This window comes from Peromyscus maniculatus, chromosome 4, assembly GCF_049852395.1.
Source record: "Peromyscus maniculatus bairdii isolate BWxNUB_F1_BW_parent chromosome 4, HU_Pman_BW_mat_3.1, whole genome shotgun sequence".
NCBI classification, from domain to species: Eukaryota; Metazoa; Chordata; class Mammalia; order Rodentia; family Cricetidae; genus Peromyscus; species Peromyscus maniculatus.
Window position 1 is genome coordinate 5,312,815 of NC_134855.1, and position 24,320 is coordinate 5,337,134.

Consider the following 24,320-nt stretch of genomic DNA (forward strand, 5'->3'; position numbering starts at 1 on the left):
CACATTAGTATATTCTCTCAACATCTGTCTGCTGGTGTTATCCTCGTTCTGTATGTGAGTAAACTAGGGTTCAGAGAGGGGAGCGGACTTGGCAGATGTCAGAGTTCCCTGTTAGGTCTGGAGCTTGTGTCTGAAGTCAAGTTAGTCTGCCCTCTCCACATAAGTGCAGTAAGTAGACCTGCTGTTTCTAGTCTGTTTTGAGTTCTGATTGTAGTGAGCTTGAGTGTGGTACTCTGATCACACATGGGCACAGGCAAGTTACCTTTGTTTTAGGAAAGACACGGAGCACTTACAGCTAGGACATAGATCAGAGATTATGCAGATGAAGTTGCCAGCAGAAGGTAGTTCATTTATAGATAGAAATAATCATGGCCTTTACAGAGGATCAGCTCTGGGCCTTCATAGATACCCGACCACAATCCCTATAGAAAGCTTATGATTTCTCTGTTACAGAGAGAAGACACCCAAAGTATTAATAACTTTCCCCAAGATCAAACAGTCTCAGTGAACTTTTTATTCCCCACCCTTCACAATAGGACCTAGTTGTCGTGTTTGATCTCTCTGCTCAGCCTGTAAGCTCCCCAAGACCCAGGGCCTGTGGTCTGGAACATGCTGTCACCACAAACAGCAGTCATGGAAATGAACTTCTTTAAACACCACAGCTTGAACCAGCCTGAAGCCTGCACAGGAGCATGCACATAAAGTCAACTCAGGAGGCTGGAGCAGAATTCAGGGTGGGCCTGGCTTACATAATGAGTTCCAGGCCACTCCTCCCCATCAGAAGTCACCACTAACGACTGCTGTAACAAACTCCACTAGTCCTTTAAGGGCTGAACAAGGAATTGGAGTAATCGAACAGTACGCTGGGTTCCAGGCCGCTCTGACTTGTTTGGAGTGGCCGCTGCTGCCCGGAGGACTGCAGAAGCGCAGAGCGGTTGGCCTGCGCGCTTCCGGGGCCTGGGGAAGGGGGCGGGCTCTTAAGCCCCGCCCTGTGGGTGGAGCCACGATCTGGACGAGCAAGGGCTGCGACAGGTAATTTGGTGCTGGTCTGGAGGTCTCTGGCGGGGCCGTCTGCGGGATCCCGGCACTCTCGGAAGTGTGCCTGAGCTGGGTGGAAGGGACGGTGTCCCTGGTCTCCGGCCGGCCACATTAGCGGAAAGCAGGCAGCCATTTCTCTCTGACCCTGACTTCTTTCACGAGGAGATGTGGCCGGGAGAGGGGATGTGAAGGAGGTAGCTAGGAGAGTTCCCTCCTATGCGAAGCCGGCCCCTGGAGCTCGGACCCTGTGGTCTGCAGCCTAGGCCGCAGGTGGACCGGTGCATCTCTCCTTTAGTTCCATTTCTTCCTTCATTTATCCCTATTTCTTCTCTCTGCGGGCCCGTGGGTAAGTTATCAGAATGAATCTGAAGGACGGACATGCTAAGATTTTAGAATTTAGTCTAGATACTTTTCTGTTACTATTATTTTGAGACAAGAGCCTCACTATGTAGCCCAGGCTGGCCTCTATCTATCAGTCTACTGCTTCAAGCCTCCCAAGTGCCTGGTAGTGCACTACTGTGCCAGGCTGACTACAGACTTTTAAATAGGTAATTATATTCAAGGGTCTGAGGGTTTAGTTCAGTTAGCAGAGTGCCCGCCTAGTGAGAACGCAGACCTGGGTTCTATCCCCCAGTGCGGGATAAAACCAGGCATGGTGGGATTTGCTTGTAATCATACCTTTTGGGAAGTGGAGGCAGGAGGATCAGAAGTTCAAGGTCACTCTTGGCTACATAATGGCTACATAATGAGTCAAGGCTAGCCTATGCCACATGAGACCTTGTCTCTAAATAAGTAAATAAGTTTGAAAAAAAAAGTTAATTACATTTAGAATGATTCCTGTAAAAATGATGGCTAAATAGACATGGTCATAAAGGAAACCCAAGCCCAAGCCCCTCTAATTAAGCCTCCCTGCCAAGTGTGTGTGTATTGCTAATAAAAGGGAAAGTTTCTTTAATGAACCTTTGAGATGGACTTTATTCTCTCTCTCTCTCTCTCTCTCTCTCTCTCTCTCTCTCTCTCTCTCTCTCTCTCTCTCTCTCTCTCTTTTCAAGACAAGGTTTCTCTGTGTAGCCCTGGCTGTCTTAGAACTCACTCTGTAGACCAAGCTAGCCTCAAACTTACAGAGATCCACCTGCCTCTGCCTCCCAGGTGCTGGGATTAAAGGCATGCGCCACCACTGCTCAGCTTTTTAAATTTGTTTGGGGGGTCTTTATTTTTTATTTATTTCTTTTTCTGGAAATTGAACCCAGGGTCTTGTCCATGCTAACCAGGCACTCGACTACAGAGCCACACCAGCTCCTTGAGACCAGCTGTAACTACTGACTAGAAGTGTGCAAGTTCATAAGAAGGGAAGATAGGGGAGGCAGTAATTACCACAAAACACGTGTTGATTTTACTAACTCCCCAGTGGGTGAGGGGATTTAATACAGGTTATGAAAGGACTTGCTCTGTTAGGGGAACAACTGGAAGCCCAATATTGCAGGTGGGGTCCATAAAAAAGATACAGGTCACTCCACATAGCGGGGCCACATAGTGAGACCCTGTCTCAAAACAACAAAATACGGATCAGAAAGCTTGGTCTTCTATTTCATGCTGAGACCAAGATTTATCTCAGAATTCAGTATTACTCAGCTACTTAGATTGTTCTATCATATGTGTGTGGGGGGGGTTGTTTTGTTTGTTTGTTTGTTTGTTTTTGAGATAGAGTTTCTGTGTTGCCCTGGCTGTCCTGGAACTCACTCTTTAGACAAGGCTGGCATTGAACTCACAGAGATCTACCTACCTCTCCCTCACCAGTGCTGTGTACCACTATGCCTGGCTCTTAAAAAAAATATTTTTAATACAATTTTTAAGTTAGTCTGCCAAATAATGTGTTTCAGGGGGCTGGAGAGATGGCTAAGTGGTTAAGAGGGCCCAAGTTCAATTCCCAGCACCCACATGGCAGCTCAAAACTGTCCATAACTCCTGTTCTAGGGGATCCAACACCCTCATACAGACATACATGCAGGTAAAAACACCAATGTACATAAAATAAAAATAAATAATTTTTAGAAAACACTATGTTTCATTATGGCATTTTCATATGTATGTGTCCTACATTGTTCTGATTTGTATACCCTGCCTTATTGCCCTCCCCATGCCTGTTTTACCTTTAATAAAGACCCCTGACATCTGATATGTGCCCCTCCCTCATGAGACTCAGAGACAGATGGGAAATGTTAGCTGAAAAACTTGAGTAGTTGTGTCAAGGCTGGGGGTGTGGCTCAAGTTAGACACCTAGCATGCATGAGGCCCTGGATCTGAACCTGTCACTGGGGGGACAGGGAGAAGAGGAAAAGGCTGGCTGGATCTAGTGGCTGCAGTTCAAGTACTGAAGAGACTCGGACAGGACTGTCCAGAGCTGGAAGTCAGCCTAGACTACCGAAGCTCTTGCTTCAAAACAAAAAGGATTCACCCCTAAGTGTGGTGCTCTTGATTCACGTTTGCCAGAAGGCAGAAGGTTCACACTCAAAGGTTTGGTGGGGTTTGTGGTTGTTCCTTCCCAGTTTGGGGGTCCAACCTGGAGCCTTGCTCATGCTGGGCAAGTGCTCTACCACTGAGCCCCTCCACAATCTAATAACGGTTTGTGAGGGGCCCGCCGGATTTGTTGTGTTGTAGGAAGACGCCTGAACACTGCCTTCCTCTCTTCTGCATAGGGCGTCATGAAGCAGCTGCCAGTCTTGGAGCCTGGAGACAAGCCCAGGAAAGCTACATGGTCTGTAAGGAAGGATTCAGACACGCACAAGAGCTTGAGTTTTTGTTTCGTAGACATGTAGTTTACTAATACATTTGAGCATCTCCAAGAAGGGGTAGCAATGAAACTGGTAATTAGACTCAAAGAGTCTGAGAAGGTCTTCAGAGGAAAGATAGGTGGGCAGTAATTATCACAGAGCAGCTGTTCATTTTATTAAACTCTGTTTACCAGAGGAATGAAACACTGGCCATCTGGCATCCTCGGACCCTTTTCTTAGGTCCTCCCCTGAGCTGTGGCTCATTCTTAAGGTTTCAGGGAGTTGAGTTTGGATTGTACTGGCTTCAGTGTCCCTTGGCTGCTTGTTAAACCCTTCATTCAGCAGCTCACACTGGCTAACATCGGTGGCTGCTCCCCAGGCTCCAGAAGTCCACAGGCAGATAGTCCCTCTGTAGTGAAGTCAGAGACAGCAGGTGGTGGAGTCTGGCCCACACTGAGGGGCTCACAGAGTTTGCAGAGAGGTGCAGTGTCCCCACAGGACTCAAGTGTGCTTCCGTGCCTGCTCCCATGGCCTGTCTTGCCGCAGAGCCATCACCCATGTGCTGGAGGTGTGTTCTAGGGTAAAGCCGTCTAGAGAACTGGGAATGCAGCTCTTTTGGAGAGCTCTGCCTCACATGTATAGCACCCCAGTTAGATCCTCAGCACTGAACAAGACAAAGCGGGCACCTTAACGAGGTCCTGTGTAATCAGTCTGTTTCTGCCTGTCTGTTCAGTTTCAACTACCTTCACATACTCTTGCTGTTTTCTTTGCTGTTGAGACAGACCCATGTAGCCCAGGCTGGCGCCTAGCTTTCAGCAATCTCCTTTCTCAGCCTCCCAAGTGCAGGCATTACAGGCATAGCCACCAAGATTGACCTTGTTTTTTTTTTCAAAACAGGCCATCTAGTACTCAGGTACCAGACGGCCACTTGGAGTTCAGTGCTAGCCTGGGCAATGGAGTAAAATGCTGTCTAGGAAAAAAAAAAAAAGACAAAAAGAACTTTTATATTAAAACTATTCTTTGGCTGTGAAAGCACTGAAAAAGATATTCCTGAAGCTTTTAAGTGGTCCTTTCACCCACTGGTCCATGAGGGCTGTGAGGGCCGGGAACGCTCTGTCTCACTTGGCATCTTTCTAGATGTTTATCCTTTTTTGGTTTTTGGTTTTTTGATACAGAATTTCTCTGTGTAGCTTTGTCTGTCCTGCAACTTGCACTGTAGACCAGGCTGGCCGAAAACTCACAGAGATCCTCCTGCCTCTGCCTCCTGAGTGCTAGGATCAAAGACGTGTGCCACTACCACCCAGCTTTTATTCTTGAATATAGTGCTCATATGCTTAACTGTTTTACACCTCTGTTCCTCAACTATTAAAGTCAACCTACAGTAATAGTACTGATGGCTAGTGAGATCCACAAAGGAAATGAAGCCAAGGTTGTTGCTTTGTGAGCAGCATGCATGGGACATTGTTAGCCATCCTTCAGGAGATGGGATACACAAATCTGAATGTCAGAACAGATCTGAGCAAGGAGGAAAGATCCAGAAATCACTGATAGTGACAGAGATGGGTGTCCATAGAAACCACCAGGACAGATGAAGTGAACCAGAAAAGCAAGCACAGACGGAGGGAAAGGATACTAGGAGAGTGAGAATTCCGAGGGGCTGGTGGGAAAGGGATCAGAGAGAAGAGGAAACAGCTGCCGGAAGGTGAGCGCATAGCCAGAGGAAGAGGTGTGGAGAAGCCAGGTTCTGGAAAAGGTACAGGAAAGTGGGAGGAGTCAGGAGTGCCACCATCAGAGAGCTCAAATAAGACAGGACCCGGGAATTGCCAGGAGCTGCTCTTACTCACTGAGTGCCCTGGCACAGGCCTGTAACCCCGCATTTGGGAGGTGGGGTCAGGAGCATCAGGAACTTAAGGTCATCCTGGGCTATCTGGAGTCCTAGATTGCCTGAGACCCTGTCTCAAACTAAATTTTGTTTTAAATATTTATTTACTTATTATGTATACAGTGTTCTGTCTGCGTGTATCCCTGCCTGCCAAAAGAGAGCACCAGATCTCATTGTAGATGGTTGTGAGCCACCATGTGGTTGCTGGGAATTGAACCCAGGTCCTCTGGAAGAGTACCCAGTGCTCTTAACCTCTGAGCCATCTCCACCCCCTTGGTTGGTTTATTTCCAACTTGGAAGCTTGAGTTGCATTTTTTTCTGTTCAAAATCAAAATAAATGTATCGGGGAATGCCTGATCCTCTGTTTCAGCTTTGAATCCTAGGTTTAGCTTCCATTTGTTTGAGGTTTCCAAGCCTGGAAAGGCTCTTAATGGATTTCATATAATCCTTATGGGGCTTAATCCATGAGTTCTGGAGAATTTTCTCCACAGGGAGACACTGGCTGTTCGCCAGGGCCTTGGCATCATAGTTGCCCCTATGAATATGATATGAATATGATATGATATGAATATAATGTGATATGAATATGATAATGCCCTGGCATTGTTTACTGACTCACTCCCTGCGACCTTGCAAGCTGTTTGAGTCTTCACAACTCCCTTTGAAGGTAAAAACTGCCACAATCCTGTCTACCACAGAGCTCCATGGGAGTCAAAAGTCCAGGCAAAATTGAAAAGTCAGAGACCGAGCAAAGGGAAGGTCCTGGGCAAAGGGAAGGTCCTGGGCAAAGGGAAGGGACTGGGCAAAGGGAAGGGACTGTAGCTGGTCAGGATGTGATGCTTCGCTGAATCCAGTGTGGAGCAGTGGGACAGCTCAGCAGGGGAGCCACTTGGCCAGCGAGCCTGATGACTTGGGTTCCATCTCAGGAACCCACATCAAAGTAGAAGGAGACACCAGCTCTGTAGAGTTTTCATGTGCCCTCAACACCTGCACTGTGGCACTTAGACACCATGCACATGCTCGTGTACAATAGCAGCAATAAAATGTAAAGCATCAGTATGTGTACCAGACCTTTCTGGTGACCATTTTGTGAGGAATGGAAGACTATCTTCACACAGGCCTCCTGAATCTATCTTCCCTTTGGCAGGTACACTTTGACTCGCCCTGGAGACAAACCCTGCCCTCGAGTTGGCCACAGCTGCTCATATTTGCCCCCAGTTGGTGATGACAAGAGAGGGAAGGTCTTCATTGTAGGGGGAGCAAATCCGAACCAGAGCTTCTCAGATGTGCACACTATGGATCTGGGTAAGATCAATGCTGCAGAGCACTCAAAAATACTCTGCTGGGTGTGGTGGTACACATCTTCAAAACCAGACTAGGAAGGCAGAGGTAAGACAACCCCCAGGAGTTCAAAGCCAGCTTTGCCTATATAGAAGTGCCAGGCCAGGAAAACATAGACCCTGTCTCAAAATAGTAATAATAATTGTAATAATAATAATAATAATAATAATAATAATAATACCAACTCGGGGTTGAGGATTTAGCTCAGTGGTAGAGCGCTTGCCTAGTAAGCGTAAGGCCCTGGGTTCAGTCCTCAGCTCTGAAAAAAAAATAATAATAATACCAACTCACACCAGACACAGGGTTTTCCTCTTAAAGAGAGGAATGTCTTTTCTGGCTCCCAAGGTCTCTGCTGACTCTAGCACATGCCCACCTGTTCAGTGCATCCTTGTTGGGAAGAGTCTGTAGCGAGCCCCAGCAATCTAGAAATTGGATATTTATTAACTGTCTTAGGAGGCATCAGTGACTCCCATGTCTCCTCCCTGTCTCCTGTCAACATTCTGATTAATCATCAGGCCCTGACTTTGTCTCCTGCCCGGTTTGTCCCTTTCCATAGTTCGCACCACTAGCTTCCAGCTAGGCTTGGGGTCATTTTCACACCAGCCTCCTGGCTTCCATGTTGGATCACTCTGCAGTGCATACTCCATACCTACCCAGAAAGTGTTACTCTTTGGTTTGGGGGAGTGTTACTTTGTTTTAATGTAGTCTCGTGTGGCTCAGGCTGGACTTGAAATCCCTGTGGATGTGGAACTAGCTGAGGAAGACCTTGAATTCCTGATTCTCCTGCCTTCATCTCTCAAGTGACTATCACAAATCTGTGCTGCTCCACCTGGCCTATGTAAGCTGACGACCAAACTCTGGTTTTCATGTGTGCTCTCCCATCTCCCCCTTCACAGATCTTAGCACATGTGATTACTTCGTGTACTTCCCACAGGAGTTTAAGGTTCTCAGAAACAGAGAGTGAGCCTTTTTTTTTTTTTTTTTAAGATTTATTTATTTATTATGCATACAGTGTTCTGTTTGCATGTATCCCTGCAGGCCAGAAGAGGGGAGCCTTTTTAACTCATAATTGTATCCCCAGAAACTGCTAGAGCATGTAGCCAGAGCAAGCACTTTGTAATTTGATGAATGAATGAATGAATGAATGAATGAATGAATGAATGAAGCTGTGAACAAATTATTACTATGTGCTATACTGCTATACAAAAGGCAGAAGTTGAAAATTAGTGAACCACATCTATGTTTGGCTATGGCCATATAGCATTTCTGTTATAATACACACACACACACACACACACACACACACACACACACACACATACACACACACATATATATATATGTGGGGTTTTTTTTTTGTTTTTTTTAAGACAGGTCTTCTCTGTATATCCCTGACTGTCCTAGAACTCACTCTGTAGAACAGACTGGCCTTCAACTCACAGAGGTCCACCTGCCTCTGTCTCCCAAGTGCTAGGATTAAAGGCATGAGCCACCACTGCCTAGCTATATATTAGTTTTTTTCAGACAGAGTTTCTCTATGTAGCCTTGGCTATCCTGGATATGTAGACCATGTTGTTTTTGAACTGACAGAGATGTACCTGCCTCTGTCTCCCAAGTGTTAGGAGCTGGGATTAAAGCTGTGTGCTATCACACCCAGTCCAAATATTAGTATTTTATTACATTTATTATTTTGTACATGTGCATAGCACACATAGAGATTAGAGGACAACTTTGTAAAATTTTAAAGATTTGTTGTATTATAATTATTTAATTAGTTTTTTAAGACAGGGTTTTTTTGTATAGCCTTGACTTTGTAGACCAGGCTGGCCTTGAACTCAGAGATCTACCTGCCTCTAGAGGGCTGGGATTAAAGGCACCACCACCACCCAGCTGTTTTATTTATTTTTTTAAACAGAGATGATTGGCTTAAGGGATTATTTTAAGAAAAATATTTTATGTGTATTAGTGTTTTACCTGCATGTATGTATGTACACTACAGAAAGAGTTGGAGCCACTGGAACTGGAGTTACAGAGAGTTGTGAGCTACCGCGGTGCTAGGAGCTGAGCCTGGGCATCTGGAGTCACCACTCTCAACTGCTAAGCCATTAATCAGCCCACTATCCTACTGGTTTCAATATGCATGTGTGTGGAGGGGTCTGGTGTGGTATATGCATGTGAGTGCCAATGCCCATGGAGGCCACAAACATTGGATCCCTAGAGCTGGATTACATGGAGGCTGGGAGTTGAGCTTGGGTCGTCTGCAAGATTAGCACGTGCCCTTAACAACTGAGCCTTTTCTCCAGCCCCAACTATGTCAATTTAGCATGCACACTTGATCGGTGAATGAGTCAAGATTGAAATAACAGAAATGAGGCTGTGAGCTGGCTTAGTGAGTCAAGGTACCTGCTGCCCAGCCTCCTCTGAGTTTGATCCCTGAAGCACACTTGGTAGAAGGAAGAAATTGAACTTTCCAAAGTTGTTCCCTGACCTCCATGCAGGTGCTGTGGCACAAATGTGTATATACATACACATAAGAAACAGACTAGAAAATTCTAAATTGCCGTGGTTGGGCCTCTGATAATAATTTTAGGAGGTCTGGCATCTTGCCTCCTGCGTGGCTACGTGGCAACAGTTATTTAGAGCTGGAGTGTCACCTAGTGACAGGGTTTCCACCCACAGAGTTACCACGGTCTCTGTTTATACTATCCAGGCAATTGAATCTCTGCTCCCAGCACTAGGCCAAGATACCTTAAGTCCCTTTCAGCACTCAAGAAGCTTACCTTTTAGCTCAGTTATATTGTGACTGTCTGTCTGTCTGTCTGTCTGTCTGTCTGTCTGTGACAGCATCTTCCTATGCCTAGATTCTCTGCGTAGCCCAGACTACAACCCACAACCTTTCTGCCTCTACTTTCCAAGTACTGGGGTCCTGGACCACCATACCAGCTTCAATTACATCTTTATTACAAGTTATCAGTACCATGGTGACCTCAGCAAAGCCATTTGGACCATAGTATCCTATTACATAGAGATTACTAACCGGCTTCATTTGCAGTTGTGATTACCTAACAGCAGCATGATACTTGTAAGGTCCTAGATTAGTGATTTGCTAACTAAAAGAATTAGTTGGTTTAGGCATCATTTCTCTGTTTGCCCAGAGATCACTTAGTCACTTAAAATGGTGGTGGGGGAGATTGAGATGTATATAGATATCAGGGGTGTTTTTCAGGGTCTAAGGACAGAAAATAGCAGCCCAGGCTGCTGAGAGAATGGAAACTGGATCCAAGCGGCCCATGGAGTCCAGCAGCTGCCTCTAGTCCCGTTAGTTATGACTAGCAAGTTAGTGCTGTCCATATGTCACCTGGACTCTGGGAGGAAGAATGGAGACAGTTGGACAGTTTCCGTGAAAGAAGCTTCATGGGTCAGGCAGACAGCCTGCAAGTGTGTGCTAGAGAACAACATTTCGGTATTTCGGTTTGAACATGCTCCCTTTAAGGACTGACGGTTGGTGTTTATGATTTCCCTTCCCGCGTTTGTCAGCCAGAATTACCAGCTGACGTCCCGTCTAAGGACTGGGCAAATGTTTCCTAGGAACACAGCGGTGGGCCGCGGCCACCAGGGAAGGCCTCTTGCCTCGGTATGAGCATGCCAGCTTCACCCCCTCCTGCACACCTCACTGCATCTGGGTGTTCGGGGGTGCGGACCAGTCAGGAAACCGGAATTGTCTGCAAGTCTTGAATCCTGGTGAGTAGACATACACATATGGATGCAGTTATGTTACAGTATATTTGAATTGCCCTAATTAACCTATTTTACCTTGCTGACCTCATAGAAATAGGAATTTTTAGATTTTTTTCTTTTTACATTTTTAAATTTGTGTGTGTGTGTGTGTGTGTGTATGTGCGTGCGCGCGCACACACACGCGCGAGCATGAGAGAGACCATACACATTCAGTAGTATTCATGTGGAAGCCAGTTGCCTCCTTTCACCATGTGGGTCCCAGGGATCAAATGCACCTCTGTTAGTTGCTGTATTGATCCAGACAGAATTTGAAAAGTGGAAATCAGTTCTAGAAGTCCACCTTTAAAAAGACGGCAGTGTAGCTGCTGGGTGGTAGTAGCACACGCCTTTAATCCCAGCACTCGGGAGGCAGAGCCAGGCAGATCTCTGTGAGTTCAAGGCCAGCCTGGGCTACAGAGTGAGATCCAGGAAAGGTGCAAAGCTACACAGAGAAACCCTGTCTGGGGAAAAAAAAAGAAAGAAAAAGATGGCAGTGTGTATGTGTGTGCTCTACAGCCCAGGGCTCCTGCCTCAGATTCCCAAGTGCTGAGTTCACAAGTGCTGGGACCCTTTCTTTTAGACTCTGGGTAATGGCATTTATTTAAAAACAAAACAAAAAACCCACAGTGGTACACGCCTATAATCCCAGCATTCTGAAGGCAGAAGCAGGCAGATCTCTATGAGTTTGAGGCCAGCCAGGGGTATGTAGTAAAACATTGTCATGAGACAAAAAACAAAAACAAACAGTGAAACTCTGGGAAGCTCCTATCAGAGAAATTGATTTGATTTAATTTTTTTGTGGAACATTACTTTACACTGTGTGAATAGATGTTACTGTGATTGGTTTAATAAAGAAGCTGACTGGCCAATAGCTGGACAGGATAAGGTTAGTGGGTAGAGCCAGACTAAGAGAAGAAGAAGGAGGAGGCTGAGGAGTCACCAGCCAGACTCAGAAGAAGCGACATGAAAAGTACATAGATGAGGTAAATGAGCCTCGGGGCAGCACGTAGATGAATAGAAATGGGTTAAGTTACAAGAGCTTGTTAAAGATAAGTCTAAGCTATTGACCAAGCATTTATAACTAATAAGAAGTCTCTGTGTGGCTATTTGGGAATTGACTGTCAGGACAGGAAAGTCTGCCTACATATTTTATTTATTTTGGTTGTTTGTTTTTGCTGATTGTCTTGCTAGAGAGTCTAGGCTCTCGGTCTTCCTGCCTCATCCTCCCGAATGCTGCAGTTACAAGCGTGAGCCACTGTACCCAGGACTTATTTCTGTCATTCAAGCCCTGCCCGAGATCTGCAGCTCTAGAGAGGGTTCATTTCGCTCTGATGAGGGCCGAGGCCCGTTCCATTTGCACATTCTTGTTGACTCTCACATGTATTGTACATGCCTTGTGTAGCATTTTGTATGTTGAATGCAGATCTTTTGCAGAAGGCAGTTTTTCTAACAAGAACTAGTATTTGGTTGTGGTGGAGCTAATGTGGGAGTCTGACAGATCAGGCCTCAGTCCTCTGATCCACTCTCCAGAGACCTTCATAAGCTTCTGATCTCCCATATAGCTCTCAGGGGTGAGTGAGCACCATGGGAAGGATCAAGAGCTTGGTTTTTTTTCTGTCCTGCCAGCCAGCTCCCAAATATTAACATGGAGAGTTCTTATTAATTATGAAAGCTCGGCTTGTAGCTTAGGCTTGTGCTTAACTAGCTCTTATATGCTAACCCATTTATATTAATCTACATTCTATCACACGGCATTACCTCTCCTATCTTGCACCCCGTTTCCTCTCCGTGTCTCCTGGGATCTCCTCAAGCGTCGATTATCTCCTCTCTCCTTTCTCTCTTTCCGGAAGTACCCCTTGCCTAGCTATTGGCTGTTCAGCTCTTGGCTAAACCAATCACAATAATATATCTTCACACAGTGTACAAATATCCCACAACTCCACAACTACTAACCTGTGATTCTTAATTATCTTTATAGTGTTTAAGGACTAGAGCTTTGCATTATGTTTTAAAATGAACTTATAGGTACAACACCCCAAACCAGAGTAAAAACATATATACAGTATAACAAAAATAACCTTAAATTTGTATCAACATATAAAAATCCATATCAATTTAAAATATTTGAGACTAATAGTTGTTCAAAAGTAGACTCGCCCGGCGGTGGTGCACGCCTTTAATCCCAGCACTCGGGAGGCAGAGCCAAGCGGATCTCTGTGAGTTCGAGGCCAGTCTGGTCTACAGAGTGAGATCCAGGACAGGCACCAAAACAACACAGAGAAACCCTGTCTTGGGAAAAAAAAAAAAATTAGACTCAAGGGGCTGGAGAGATGGCTCAGTGGTTAAGAGCACTGGCTGCTCTTCCAGAGGACCCAGGTTCAATTCCCAGCACCCATATGGCAGCTCACAATTATCTGTAATCTCAGCTCCAGGAGTTCTGACACCTTTACACAGATACACATGCAGGCAAAACATACATAAAGTAAAAATAAATAAATCTTTAAAAAAAAAAAGTAGACTTGGCGGGGCTGGACAGATGGCTCAGAGGTTAAGAGTACTGGCTGCTCTTTCAGAGGTCCTGAGTTCAATTCTTAGCAACCACATGGTGGCTTATAACCATCTGTAATGATATCTGCATACGTAATAATAAATAATATATACATATATGATATTTATATATGTAATAAATAAATAAATCTTTTTAAAAAGTAGACTCAACAATCCACCCTTTTATCCCATCATTCTGTATCTCCGCTTTTTACCTTCAGTAACAGATCCCTGAATCTAATCTCCTTTGTTCAGCTTTTTTCCTGACCATGACCAACAACGACTTGTAACCAACCCCCCTAAATGATTACAAGCATCCATAACCCACCAAACAACCAAAAACCACCTACCCCACCTCTTGGCAAGGTGGGTGTCATGTTCTCTAGACTGCTTCCTGTCTGGCTTGATGACGTCCTCAGGGGACCCTGAGAAAACTGGCATAATGGTCAAGTCCTGAGAGAGCTAGCTGTATTATTTGTTGTTTAGTCTCTATGTGATGGGAAAGTGTAGAGCTTATCTGAAGTCTTGGCTGGTTAGTTTGTGAGGCTGGACCATCTCAGCCAGCAGCCCTGAAGTTGTTTTGGATGCAGAATTTTGAGATAACTGCAACAGAGGCATTCTGAGAGGCTGGATCACCTGGGCTATCTGTTTTCATTGGTGTCTGGTTTCTGAAAACATTCATACTTTTAAAGTTAACATACATATCTGCATTAACACAAGTATGAAATATGCAGTGTGCGCAAGTCAGTCAAAGATGATTTTTTGTTTTATGTTTGAGCAGGTAGAAGGCATCTGTCAACTTTATAAGTCTTTTTGAACTGTATAACCAAACCTCTACCTATGCCATATGAAAGGATGGCATTTAATAATAAGTCATGAGGATTCTGTAGCCAACAAGATTCATCCAGTCTCAGCTGTTCCCATAGCATAGGGATCAGCATATACGTCAGCTGCCCTGTAGTCTTTCGTGGTTTCTTTTTTATATCTGTAGCCAAGATTTTCAGGAGGTGTTCCCCAATCAAATCTGATCTTTATTAATTTTGAAGAGAGCCATATCTTTTTCTTTTCTGTGGAAACAAAGGTACAACCTCTCCTCCAATGCAACATGTTTTTTTACTTTCATTTTGAAATTAAGACATTCTTAAAATATATATGTTGGTTTAATTTAGTAGTTTCCATAATCCAATGTCCCTCGACAGCTATTGTTTTTTGTACATTAGCATTTAAAAAATTCAAAGTCAACAAAGCACCATTGTAGCAGGAATCTTAAAAGTTCTTATTAATAAAATCAAACCTGAGGCCAGTTATTGGGGTGAATACTGGAAGATCAGAGAGACAGAACAAGCCACAGCTACCTCATCTTGCCAGTTCCTCAGCTGATCTTGTTTCCTCAGGCTGGAAGCTTTTCAGTCCTCATCCAGAATGGGTCTCTGCTGAACTACTCGAAAGCCTGAATGCTTAACCAGCCAAAAGCTTAACCAGCCAAAAGTTTCACCAGGCCAAATGCTTCTAGTTTCTGGTCTTCACGCCTTTCTATCTTTCCTTTCTACCGTCACTCCCTGGGATTAAAGGCTGGCTTTCTGGGATTAAAGGCATGAGTCACCATGCTTGGCTGTATCCTTGAACAGATGGATTTCTGCCTCTGGAATGCTAGGATTAAAGGCATGTGCTACCGCTGCCTATCCTAAGTATCTAGTGGCTTTTCTGTTCTCTGACCCCAGATAAGTTTATTAGGGTACACACAATATTTTGGGGAACACAATACCACCACACACCATACAGGGTCTAGATGTTCTGTGTATTTCACATCTTTTCATGGCTTATTCTTTTTATATTACTTTACTCTTTCTTTAAAGACTTTTTTTTTTCTATGACTGTCTATACCCATTTTTTACTGTATCTGTTTAAAGGTTTTCTCTGTCTGGACCACTTTACTGTGCACCTTCTTCAACCTCAAGACAAACCCTAAACAGCCACACCAGCTGTGTGCGGCTCTGGCAGCTAGCTCTGCACCCCGTGGATTCCCTGAGAGCTTAGCATCATACCAACCTGTTTACCACTCCAACTCTGGGAAGCTGCTGTGTCCACGATGTGGCAGGCACTTTTACCTGGCACACAAGTTGCTCAAGTGCTCTGCTGCAAAGCAGGGTGTAGCTGGAGTTTTCCTGCCTTGCCCACAGTCAGGACAAATCTCTCTCACCCGCCAGTCCCACAACCGCTCAGACCCAACCAAGTAAACACAGAGACTTATATTGCTTACAAACTGTATGGCCGTGGCAGGCTTCTTGCTAACTGTTCTTATAGCTTAAATTAATCCATTTCCACAAATCTATACCCTGCCACGCGGTTCGTGGTTTACCAGCATCTTTTCATGCTGCTTGTCAGGGTGGCAGCTGGCAGTGACTCCTTCTGCCTTCCTGTTCTTTTATTTCTCCTCTCTTAGTCCCGCCTATACTTCCTGCCTAGCCACAGGCCAATAAGTGTTTTATTTATTGACCAATCAGAGCAACTTGACATACAGACCATCCCACAGCATAGCCAAGTGCAGACCATCTCAGACACCTGCACTCAGGCCGTGGTCCTAATCATCCTCTATGTGGACCTGCTGGGTAAAGCCACTAGGAACCCGAGAATGGGCTCCCACAGGACATACAGAACATCCCACAGCAGCAGGGCCTCTTAAAAGAGCCCTGCCTCTGTATGCCAAGCCTACCCAAGAGACCGCTTTCTTAGGCCCTATGTGGATATTTGGGCCCCACATTGGACACTATATGTAACGAGTCTTTTTCTGTCCCCCCAGCCAGCTCCCAAATAATGACATGGAGACTTCTTATTAACTATGAAGCTCGGCCTGTAGCTTAGGCTTGTTCCTAACTAGCTCTTATATGTTAACCCATTCATATTAATCTACATTCTATCACATGGCATTACCTCTCTCCTATCTTGTACCCCGTTTCCTCTCCGTGTCTCCTGGGGTTTCCTCAAGCCTCGATTATCTCCTCTTTCCTTTCTGCCAGGAAGTCCCACCTATACCTCCTGCCTTGCTATTGGCCATTTAGCTCTTTATTAAACCAATCACAGTAATATATATTCACACAGTATACAGATATCCCACAATAGCTCAGGCCTACCATCTTGCATGAGAAGGTGCTGAGTTAGTGCATCTGTTCCTATAACATTCATGTTTTATTTTGGAAGGAAAGAAACTCTGTATACACTCCATGTGGTGATATATATTTTTTGTTTTTAAGACAGAATGGTAGAAAAGGCACAGACCATGATATTATTAAAACTGTTCAAATTGGGGCTGGAGAGAGGGCTCAGTGGAGCACTGGCTGCTCTTCCAGAGGTCCTGAGTTCAATTCTCAGCACCCGCATGGTGGCTCACAAACATCTATAGTGGGTTCTGATGCCCTCTTCTGGCATAAAGTGTACATGCAGATAGAGCACTCAAATAAATAAATAAACAAATCCTTAATCTATATATGGAATGTATCTAAAGCCCACAGCCATTTGCTAGCCATACCACCTTAAGCAAGTAACAATGTAGTTTGGCTTCAGTTCCCACTGAGAAGGGAGAAACTGACCTTTATTTGTTACTTATTATTCAGTAGGGTTATTATTAGTGCCTCTACAATTGCAGCGATATTGTCTATTTTTTCTATATTGTCTTTTTAATGTAGTTTATGTATGTGAGTGCTCCATCTGCATGTATGTCTGCAGGCCAGAAGAGGGCACCAGATCCCGTTACAGATGGTTGTGAGCCACCATGTGGGTGCTGGGAATTGAACTCAGGACCTCTGGAAGAGGAGCCAGTGCTCTTAACCTCTGAGCCATCTCTCCAGCTAGTCTTTCTTTTTCTAGGCCACATTTTCTAGGCAACTTGTCACATTTGGCCTCTGGCATCTAGTGGGAATGGATTTTAGCGCTGCTGGGCTCCTGCATGGCAGAGGCAGAGCTGTCAGCGGAGTGGGAAGACCCGCTCCTCATTGAACTTACGGCTCCTCAGCTTTGGGGAATTTGGTCTGTCTGGACGACCTCTGACATCATCCTGTTCTTCCTTGGCGTTGGAGAGTATGAGTCCCCTGCCTGAAGTCGTGCCATGCGGGCCATGCCACACCATGCCATGCTGTGCTCCTTAGAGACTAGGGTACAAAGGTGACCCTGATAAGCCCTACCAAGAGTCACGGGCAGGGTCTGCAGATGTGGATCCCCAGTACCTCAGGAAATTAGCAGTAAAGTCAGAAGGCCCTCACCCAGGTCTTGCTTATTTTCTCTCTGGACTAGAAACCAGGACTTGGACCACGCCTGAAGTGAGCAGCCCACCACCATCCCCAAGAACATTCCACACATCATCGGCAGCGATCGGAAACCAGCTGTATGTTTTTGGGGGAGGAGAGCGAGGTGCCCAGCCTGTGCAGGATGTGAAGTTGCACGTATTTGACGCAAGTATGGACTACGGGTGTGGGGGTCCGGGGGCTCCCTACCTGGCCAGGACCGCCTCAGCCTCCCTTATCTCTCACACAGGAAACAGGGTCTTGAAAAAAGATTTGAACTAAGTAGACTACTTGCTTAGCATGCACCAAACCCCATCCACATTAGTCCCTAGCACCACACAAACCAAGCATGATGGCAGATGTGTGTCCATAATCCCAGCAGGTGAGATCAGGCCTAGATGAGGATACATGAAACCTGTCACATACAAAATACATCAAGGAGGCTGGAGAGATGGCTCAGCAGTTAGAGCACTGACTGCTCTTTCAGAGGTCCTGAGTTCAATTCCCAGCAACCACACGGTGGCTTACAACCATCTGTAATAGGATCTGATACCCTCTTCTGGCCATGCAGACAGAACACTGTATACATAATAAATAAGTAAATCTTTTTTTTTTCTTTTCTTTTCTTTTTTTTTTTTGTTTTTTTGTTTTTTTGTTTTTTGAGACAGGGTTTCTCTGTGTAGCTTTGCAGCTTTTCCTGGAACTCACTTGGTAATCCAGGCTGGCCTCGAACTCACCGAGATCCGCCTGGCTCTGCCTCCCGAGTGCTGGGATTAAAGGCATGCGCCACCACTGCCCGGCCATAAGTAAATCTTAAAAAAAAAAATACATAGTTTTTTTTTTAAGAATTTATTTAAATTAGTCAATCAAGCTTGGTTGATTAGTGCATGTCTTTAATCCCAGCACTCTGAGGCAGAAGCAGGCAGATCTCTGGTCTACATGGTTCCAGGCCAGCCACGGCTACACAGTGAGACCCAGTCTCAAAAAACAAACACAGGGACCAAAAGACGGCGGCTCCGGGCTGAACGCAGCTCGGTGGTGAGGCTGTGCTCCGTCCGTGCAGCCCTGCACTTGATCTCCTGTACCCCTGGAAAACAAACTGCCACAGCAAAGAGAGAGAAAACAAACAAAACGCCTCCCAAGGCTTTTCACAGAAGCAGCACACACCTTTATGTTAACAGTTCTGGGTTAAAGCTTACAGGACACATTTTTCAATCCAAAGCAAGAAATAGCTCCGTAGGGCCCAGACTTGAGGGCCAGCCTGCCAGTCACTGGCTTTGCGGTCCCCAGCCCGGAAGTGTCCAAGTAGAGGTTGGGTGGAAGGATGGAGATCTTGGCTGGTAGGTCAGAGGGAAGGCCCCACGATGACTCTTGGGGCACCTTTGCTGTGGAGGAGCCTGAAGAAGCATGCCACCTGGTGTCAGTGTGTTTACTTTCGTAGACACTTTGACGTGGTCTCAGCCAGAGACACATGGAAGTCCTCCGTCTCCCCGGCATGGCCATGTGATGGTGGCAGCGGGGACAAAACTCTTCATCCATGGAGGCTTAGCAGGGGACAAGTTCTTTGATGACCTCCATTGCATCGATATAAGTAAGTGTGTTGGAGGGCCAGGGGGCTGATGTGTTCAAAAGTCTTTAAAATGCACTCGGAAAGAATTCATCTTCTGTGTTGGTAACTTGAGCGGCTGTTAGAGTCTTTCCTGGACTCCATGAAGCAAGGTCTGGATACTAAGGGACACGAGGCTGGAGAGAGCTCAGCCGTGAGGCACATGGGCTTCCCACCACCCACAGGGCCGGCGGGGGGGGGGGACCAGACAAAACACTGTACACCCCAAATAAGTGAGTTAGGTGGGTAGATAGACAGACAGACAGACCTGAAGGAGAAAGAAGGAAAAATATAATTAACAACTGGGGCTGGAGAGATGGCTCAGCAGTTAAAGCACTGACTGCTCTTACAGAGGACGATTCCAAGTTCGATTCCAGGCACCCACCGGCAGCTGCAGCGTACTCAGAACTTCCGGTCTCAGCTGACCCCTGCACGTGCCCACATGTAGACACACACATAGGCACATGATTAAAAATAAGAAATTTCTAGCTGGGTGGTGCTAGTGCACGCCTTTAATCCCAGCACTTAGGAGGCAGGGGCAGGAAAGTCTCTGAGTTCGAGGCCAGCCTGATCTACAGAGCAAGTTCCAGGACAGCCAGGGCTACACAGAGAAACCCTGTCTTGAAAAACCAGAAAACAACAACAACAAAATAAAATATTTTATGTTTAAGGGCATTTTTCCTGCATGTATGTCTGTGTACCAACCACATGTATGTAGTTCCTAAAGAGGCCAGAAGAGGGCATTGGATTCCCTGGAACTGGAGTCACAAATAGTTGTAGGTGCTGGGAATTAAGCCTAGAACTTCAAGAAGAGCCAAGCCAAATACATCTTTTTAAATTTTTTCTTTCTTTCTTTTTTTTTTTTCTGAGACAAGGTCACACTTGGCTTGCCTAGAGCTCTCTATATAGCCCAAGCTGGCCTTGAACTCCTAGAGATCCGAGCCTCAGCCTCCAAAGTGTTGGGATTAGAGGTGTACACCACCATACCCGATTTCATCTATTTTTAAAAAAGAGCAAAATAAAAATAAGCAGTCATTCCCCAACACTGAGAGCATGAGCAGGCCTGTCATCCCTTCCGGCCCCGCCCGCCCACTGCACTTCCCTGCAGTTTGTGTTCCCAGCCAGAGCTCCTTATGCTTTGGCTCCTGTTCAGTTTCTGGTCCAGATAATGGAGGTGGATGACCAGAACTGCATGTTTGTTGGCCTGCATGGTCAAAAACCCTGGAAAAAGGAAAGCTAGAGAGAACCTGAAGCTTGTCTTCACTTCTGAGGGCTGTACTCTTCTGAGTCTTTCTAGATGTGAGTTGCATGGGGCAGGGACCTCCTCTTTCCTTGGTGAAGTTGCTGGAGGGTGGCTTAGTGCTTGTCTGCTCTTGAGTGATGGATGAGTAGATGAGCAAGGTCTGCCTGGCTGTAGACCACAGAACAAGGGTGATGGGCAGAAGGCACAAGAACTCCTGTGCAAAGCACTGTGTCCTTGGAAGCAGGCTCACTGGCTGGGATTCCTCCATTGGCTACAATCAGGGATTTTGATTCCCTTTTTTTTTTTTTTTTTTTTTGGAGACAGAGTCTAGCTGTGCAGCTCAGTCTCAAACTGGCGATCCCCCTGCTGAGTTCAAGGGCTAGAGTCATGCACTCCTGAGCAGTTTCAAACAGGACAGGATTGGTTCTTATTGTTTTGAGACAAGGTCTTTCTGTGTAGCGCTGGTTGTCATGCAACTCGCTCTGTAGACCAGGCTGACCTCAAACTCACAGAGATCCACCTGCCTCTGCCTCTGAGTGCTGGGGTTAAAAGTGTGTGCCATCGTGCTTGGCCTGATAATTTTCTAAGACTGCCCATTTTCCTGTGCTGAGGAAGTACTTCCTAGCTATTGTTTCTTCCTTCCCAGATGGATTCTAATTTAAACCCCAGTGGTATGTATATACTTCATTTAAATGCTCCTTGGAAAACATGCAGACAGTTCTGCAGAAGTAGTGTTGGGAATGAGTGCTGAGTGCAGCCTAGAGGACACAGGCCACGCAGCCTCGGTGTGACCAACTCTGCCACTTTCACGTCACTCTGTCTTCTCACCCTGTGTGCTCGTCTATAAGAAGGAAGGATGTAGATAGAAGTGATAGCAGCTCATAGGGCTGAACAAGAGTTCACGAGTCATAGCCAGCACCCGTAAAAGTTACTGTTGGAGGGGCTGGAGAGGTGGCTTGGCATCTTGCAGAGGACCTGGGTTTGATTCCTAGCATCCTCATGGCAGCTCACAACCAGTGTAGTTTCAGTCCAAGGCATGAAACACCCTCCTCTGTCCTCCATGCACACGTGTTGTGCACAGACAAGCATGCAGGCAAAACATACATATGCATACAATAAAATCTTTAAAAAATGTGTTTAAAAGATGCACATATAGATGGACATGTGTGCCTGCATATCTGTGTACATGCACACAGTGAACAATTAAAGATGACATCACTATTAAAAGTTTCACATTTCTCAGCGTACTCCAAAGGACATCAGAATCCCATGAGATGCCTTTTAAAACTGTAGATCCCTGCTCCAGATCAGAGAATTATTCAAGCTGCTCTCCCTCAAAAACAGTTCTGCACACTGAACCTTTCTCTGTTACTTCTTAGAGGTTTCCTGTGACTCATGCATGGTGTTCAACACCTTTAATCCCAGCATTCGGGAGGTAAAGGCAGAAGTTCAAGGCCAGCCTGGTTTACATAGGGCATTCCAGATCAGGGCTACCTAGTGAGACCCTGTCTTAAAAAAAAACAAGAAAGAACACCTCCCTGTGGATGACCCTCAGTAATCATTTTGCAGCAGATAATTTGAAATCACATTTTGGCTCATGTGCAAAACTCTTTCTTGTGACAGGTGACATGAAATGGCAGAAGCTTAGTCCCACAGGGGCTGTTCCAGCAGGCTGTGCTGCCCACGCCGCCGTGGCTGTGGGAAAGCACGTGTATGTGTTTGGAGGAATGACGCCCACTGGAGCACTGAACACAATGTACAGGTATCACACAGGTGAGCAGGCTTCACTCCTGGTCTTTAAACAAATACAAACATTCTTTGAAAAGTGATGCAGGATTTCATTGGGTCGTGGTGACACACGCCTTTTATCCCAGAACTTGGGAGGCAGAAGCAGGTGAATCTCTGAGTTTGAGACCAGCCTGGTCTACACAAAAAATCCCTGTCTCAAAACAAAACAAAACAAAACCCCACAGAGCCCGGCGGTGGTGGTGCCCATCTTTGATCCCAGCACTTGGGAGGCAGAGGCAGGCAGATCTCTGTGAGTTCGAGGCCAGCCTGGTCTGCAGAGTGAGATCTAGGACAGACACCAAAACTGCACAGAGAAATCCTGTCTCAAAACAAAACAAAACAAAAAACCAAAAAAGCCCACAGAAAAACATGGCCTCTCTGTGTAGCCAGGCTGGTCTGAAAATGGCAGCAATCCTCCTGCAGCGCCTCCTGAGCACTGGAATGCGGGTGTGCACTGGCCCAGCCTGTTCTCCCTTTATTTCCTCTTTGTGGATTAACTAATGCAGAAAATCATTGACTGTTTCTGGAAACATCTGTCTCTGTCCCCCTTACTTAGAAAAGCAGCATTGGACGTCACTCCAGTTCGATACTTTCCTACCTGCTGGCCGACTGGACCACTCCATGTGTGTCGTTCCGTGGCCAGTGACATCCTCCTCTGCGAATGAAGACTCGGAGTCTGGCATCCTCAGCTGCGAAGCTGAGGAAGGGGATGCTGCGGACAAGCATGGGACTCAGGGTGGTGGGTCACCTGAGGAGAGTCAGGCTAACGTGTTGCTCTGTTTTGTGTTCGGTGGGATGAATACAGAAGGGGAGATCTATGACGATTGCATTGTGACTGTAGTTGACTAATAAAACCCACATTTTTATTACTTGTTACTTTTTACAAAAGTGAAACCTCTGAGAGTCACAGTGCCAAATACTCTGCACGGTGTATTCCCTTAACCAAAAGGGGCGTGCACACCCTTAGTTGCATGTGGGAGGTGGAGGCAGAGGGTCAGAAGGAACTGTCAACTTCAGCTACATAGTAAATTGGAAGGTCAGCTGGGCCACAAGCTGTCTAAAAAGAAGGACTTTGAGATGGCTCAGCAGATAAAGGTACTTAATCTTAAACCTGATGACCTGAGTTCAAAACCAGGAACTCACGTGGTAGAGCATCCACTCCCAGAAGTTGTCCTCTGACTTCTACATTGCAACAGTGAGTATCTATTCACATACTAGATGGATAAATGGATGTTTTTTTTTTTAATCAAAAAATAATATCCATCTTGTGTGGTGTACATCTTTAATCCCAGTGCTCAGGAGGCAGAGACCGGTGGATCTCTGTGAGTTTGAGGCCAGCCTGGTCTACAAAGTGAGTTCCAGGACAATCCAGAGCTGTTACATAGAGAAACCATGTCTTAAAAAAAAAAAAAAAATGGACTGGAGAGATGGCTCAGTGGTTAAGAGGTCCTGAGTTCAATTCCCAGCAACCACATGGTGGCTCACAACCATCTATAATGAGATCTGGTGCCCTCTTCTGGCCTGCAAGGACACATGCAGGCAGAACACAGTATACATAATAAATAAACCTTAAATATATATATAATTTATGTATATATATATGTATATATGTATATGTGTGTATACATATACATATATATCCTCCCAAACACCCATAGACAAGTGTTTAGGCAGGTCTGGAGTATAATTAAGTCTGTGGGCCAAAGCTCAAATGTTAAAATTGATCTTGTTCACTTCATGCTGGGTCAAGAAGTATATATATTCTCCATCTTGCACTTAACTTTGGTACTGGATAGCCCAGTGCAAACAATTCCATTATAAAGTTTTACTAGCAATAAAATCTGTGGATACCCAAACTAGATATTGGAGTAAACATTTATCAGTTGGAATCTTTTAATATACATTAGCTAGTCATTAGGAAAAAAGTGCAGACAAGGGGCTGTTGGAGAGTTAGCTTATCAGTTAAGAGCCTGTTCTCACAGAGAACCCAGGTTCAGTTCCCAGGACTCACGTGGTAGCTGACAACTGTCTCTAATTCCAGTTCCAGGGG

General features: G+C 45.6%; 1 protein-coding gene across 8 annotated transcripts; it reads left to right on the top strand.

The window, feature by feature from the left end:
* The first annotated feature begins 541 nt into the window (after positions 1-541).
* Positions 542-23,139, top strand: Rabepk (Rab9 effector protein with kelch motifs). Of its 8 annotated transcripts, none has more exons than XM_006988728.4 (8): positions 542-1,032; positions 3,735-3,793; positions 6,839-6,996; positions 10,621-10,773; positions 17,644-17,805; positions 19,075-19,224; positions 22,106-22,255; positions 22,827-23,139. In XM_006988728.4, the coding sequence occupies exons 2-8, from the start codon at positions 3,741-3,743 to the stop codon at positions 23,117-23,119; spliced, it is 1,119 nt and encodes a 372-aa protein (XP_006988790.1). In that variant the 5' UTR covers positions 542-1,032; positions 3,735-3,740; the 3' UTR covers positions 23,120-23,139. The 8 variants fall into 8 exon arrangements, with proteins under 8 accessions (XP_006988790.1, XP_042130743.1, XP_076424934.1 ...); XM_042274807.2 differs by having other exon boundaries at positions 853-1,032; positions 10,600-10,773; XM_042274808.2 differs by lacking the exon at positions 542-1,032 and adding an exon at positions 1,049-1,384 and having other exon boundaries at positions 10,600-10,773.
* Positions 23,140-24,320: the final 1,181 nt, after the last annotated feature.

Bases quoted from the DNA above. Each gene is read 5' to 3' on its own strand.
- Rabepk (XM_042274807.2), top strand. From the start codon at position 3,741: ATGAAGCAGCTGCCAGTCTTGGAGCCTGGAGACAAGCCCAGGAAAGCT. The intron at 6,997-10,599 runs GTAAGATCAATG...GTCCCGTCTAAG, and splicing joins TGTGCACACTATGGATCTGG to GACTGGGCAAATGTTTCCTA. The intron at 19,225-22,105 runs GTAAGTGTGTTG...TTCTTGTGACAG, and splicing joins CCTCCATTGCATCGATATAA to GTGACATGAAATGGCAGAAG.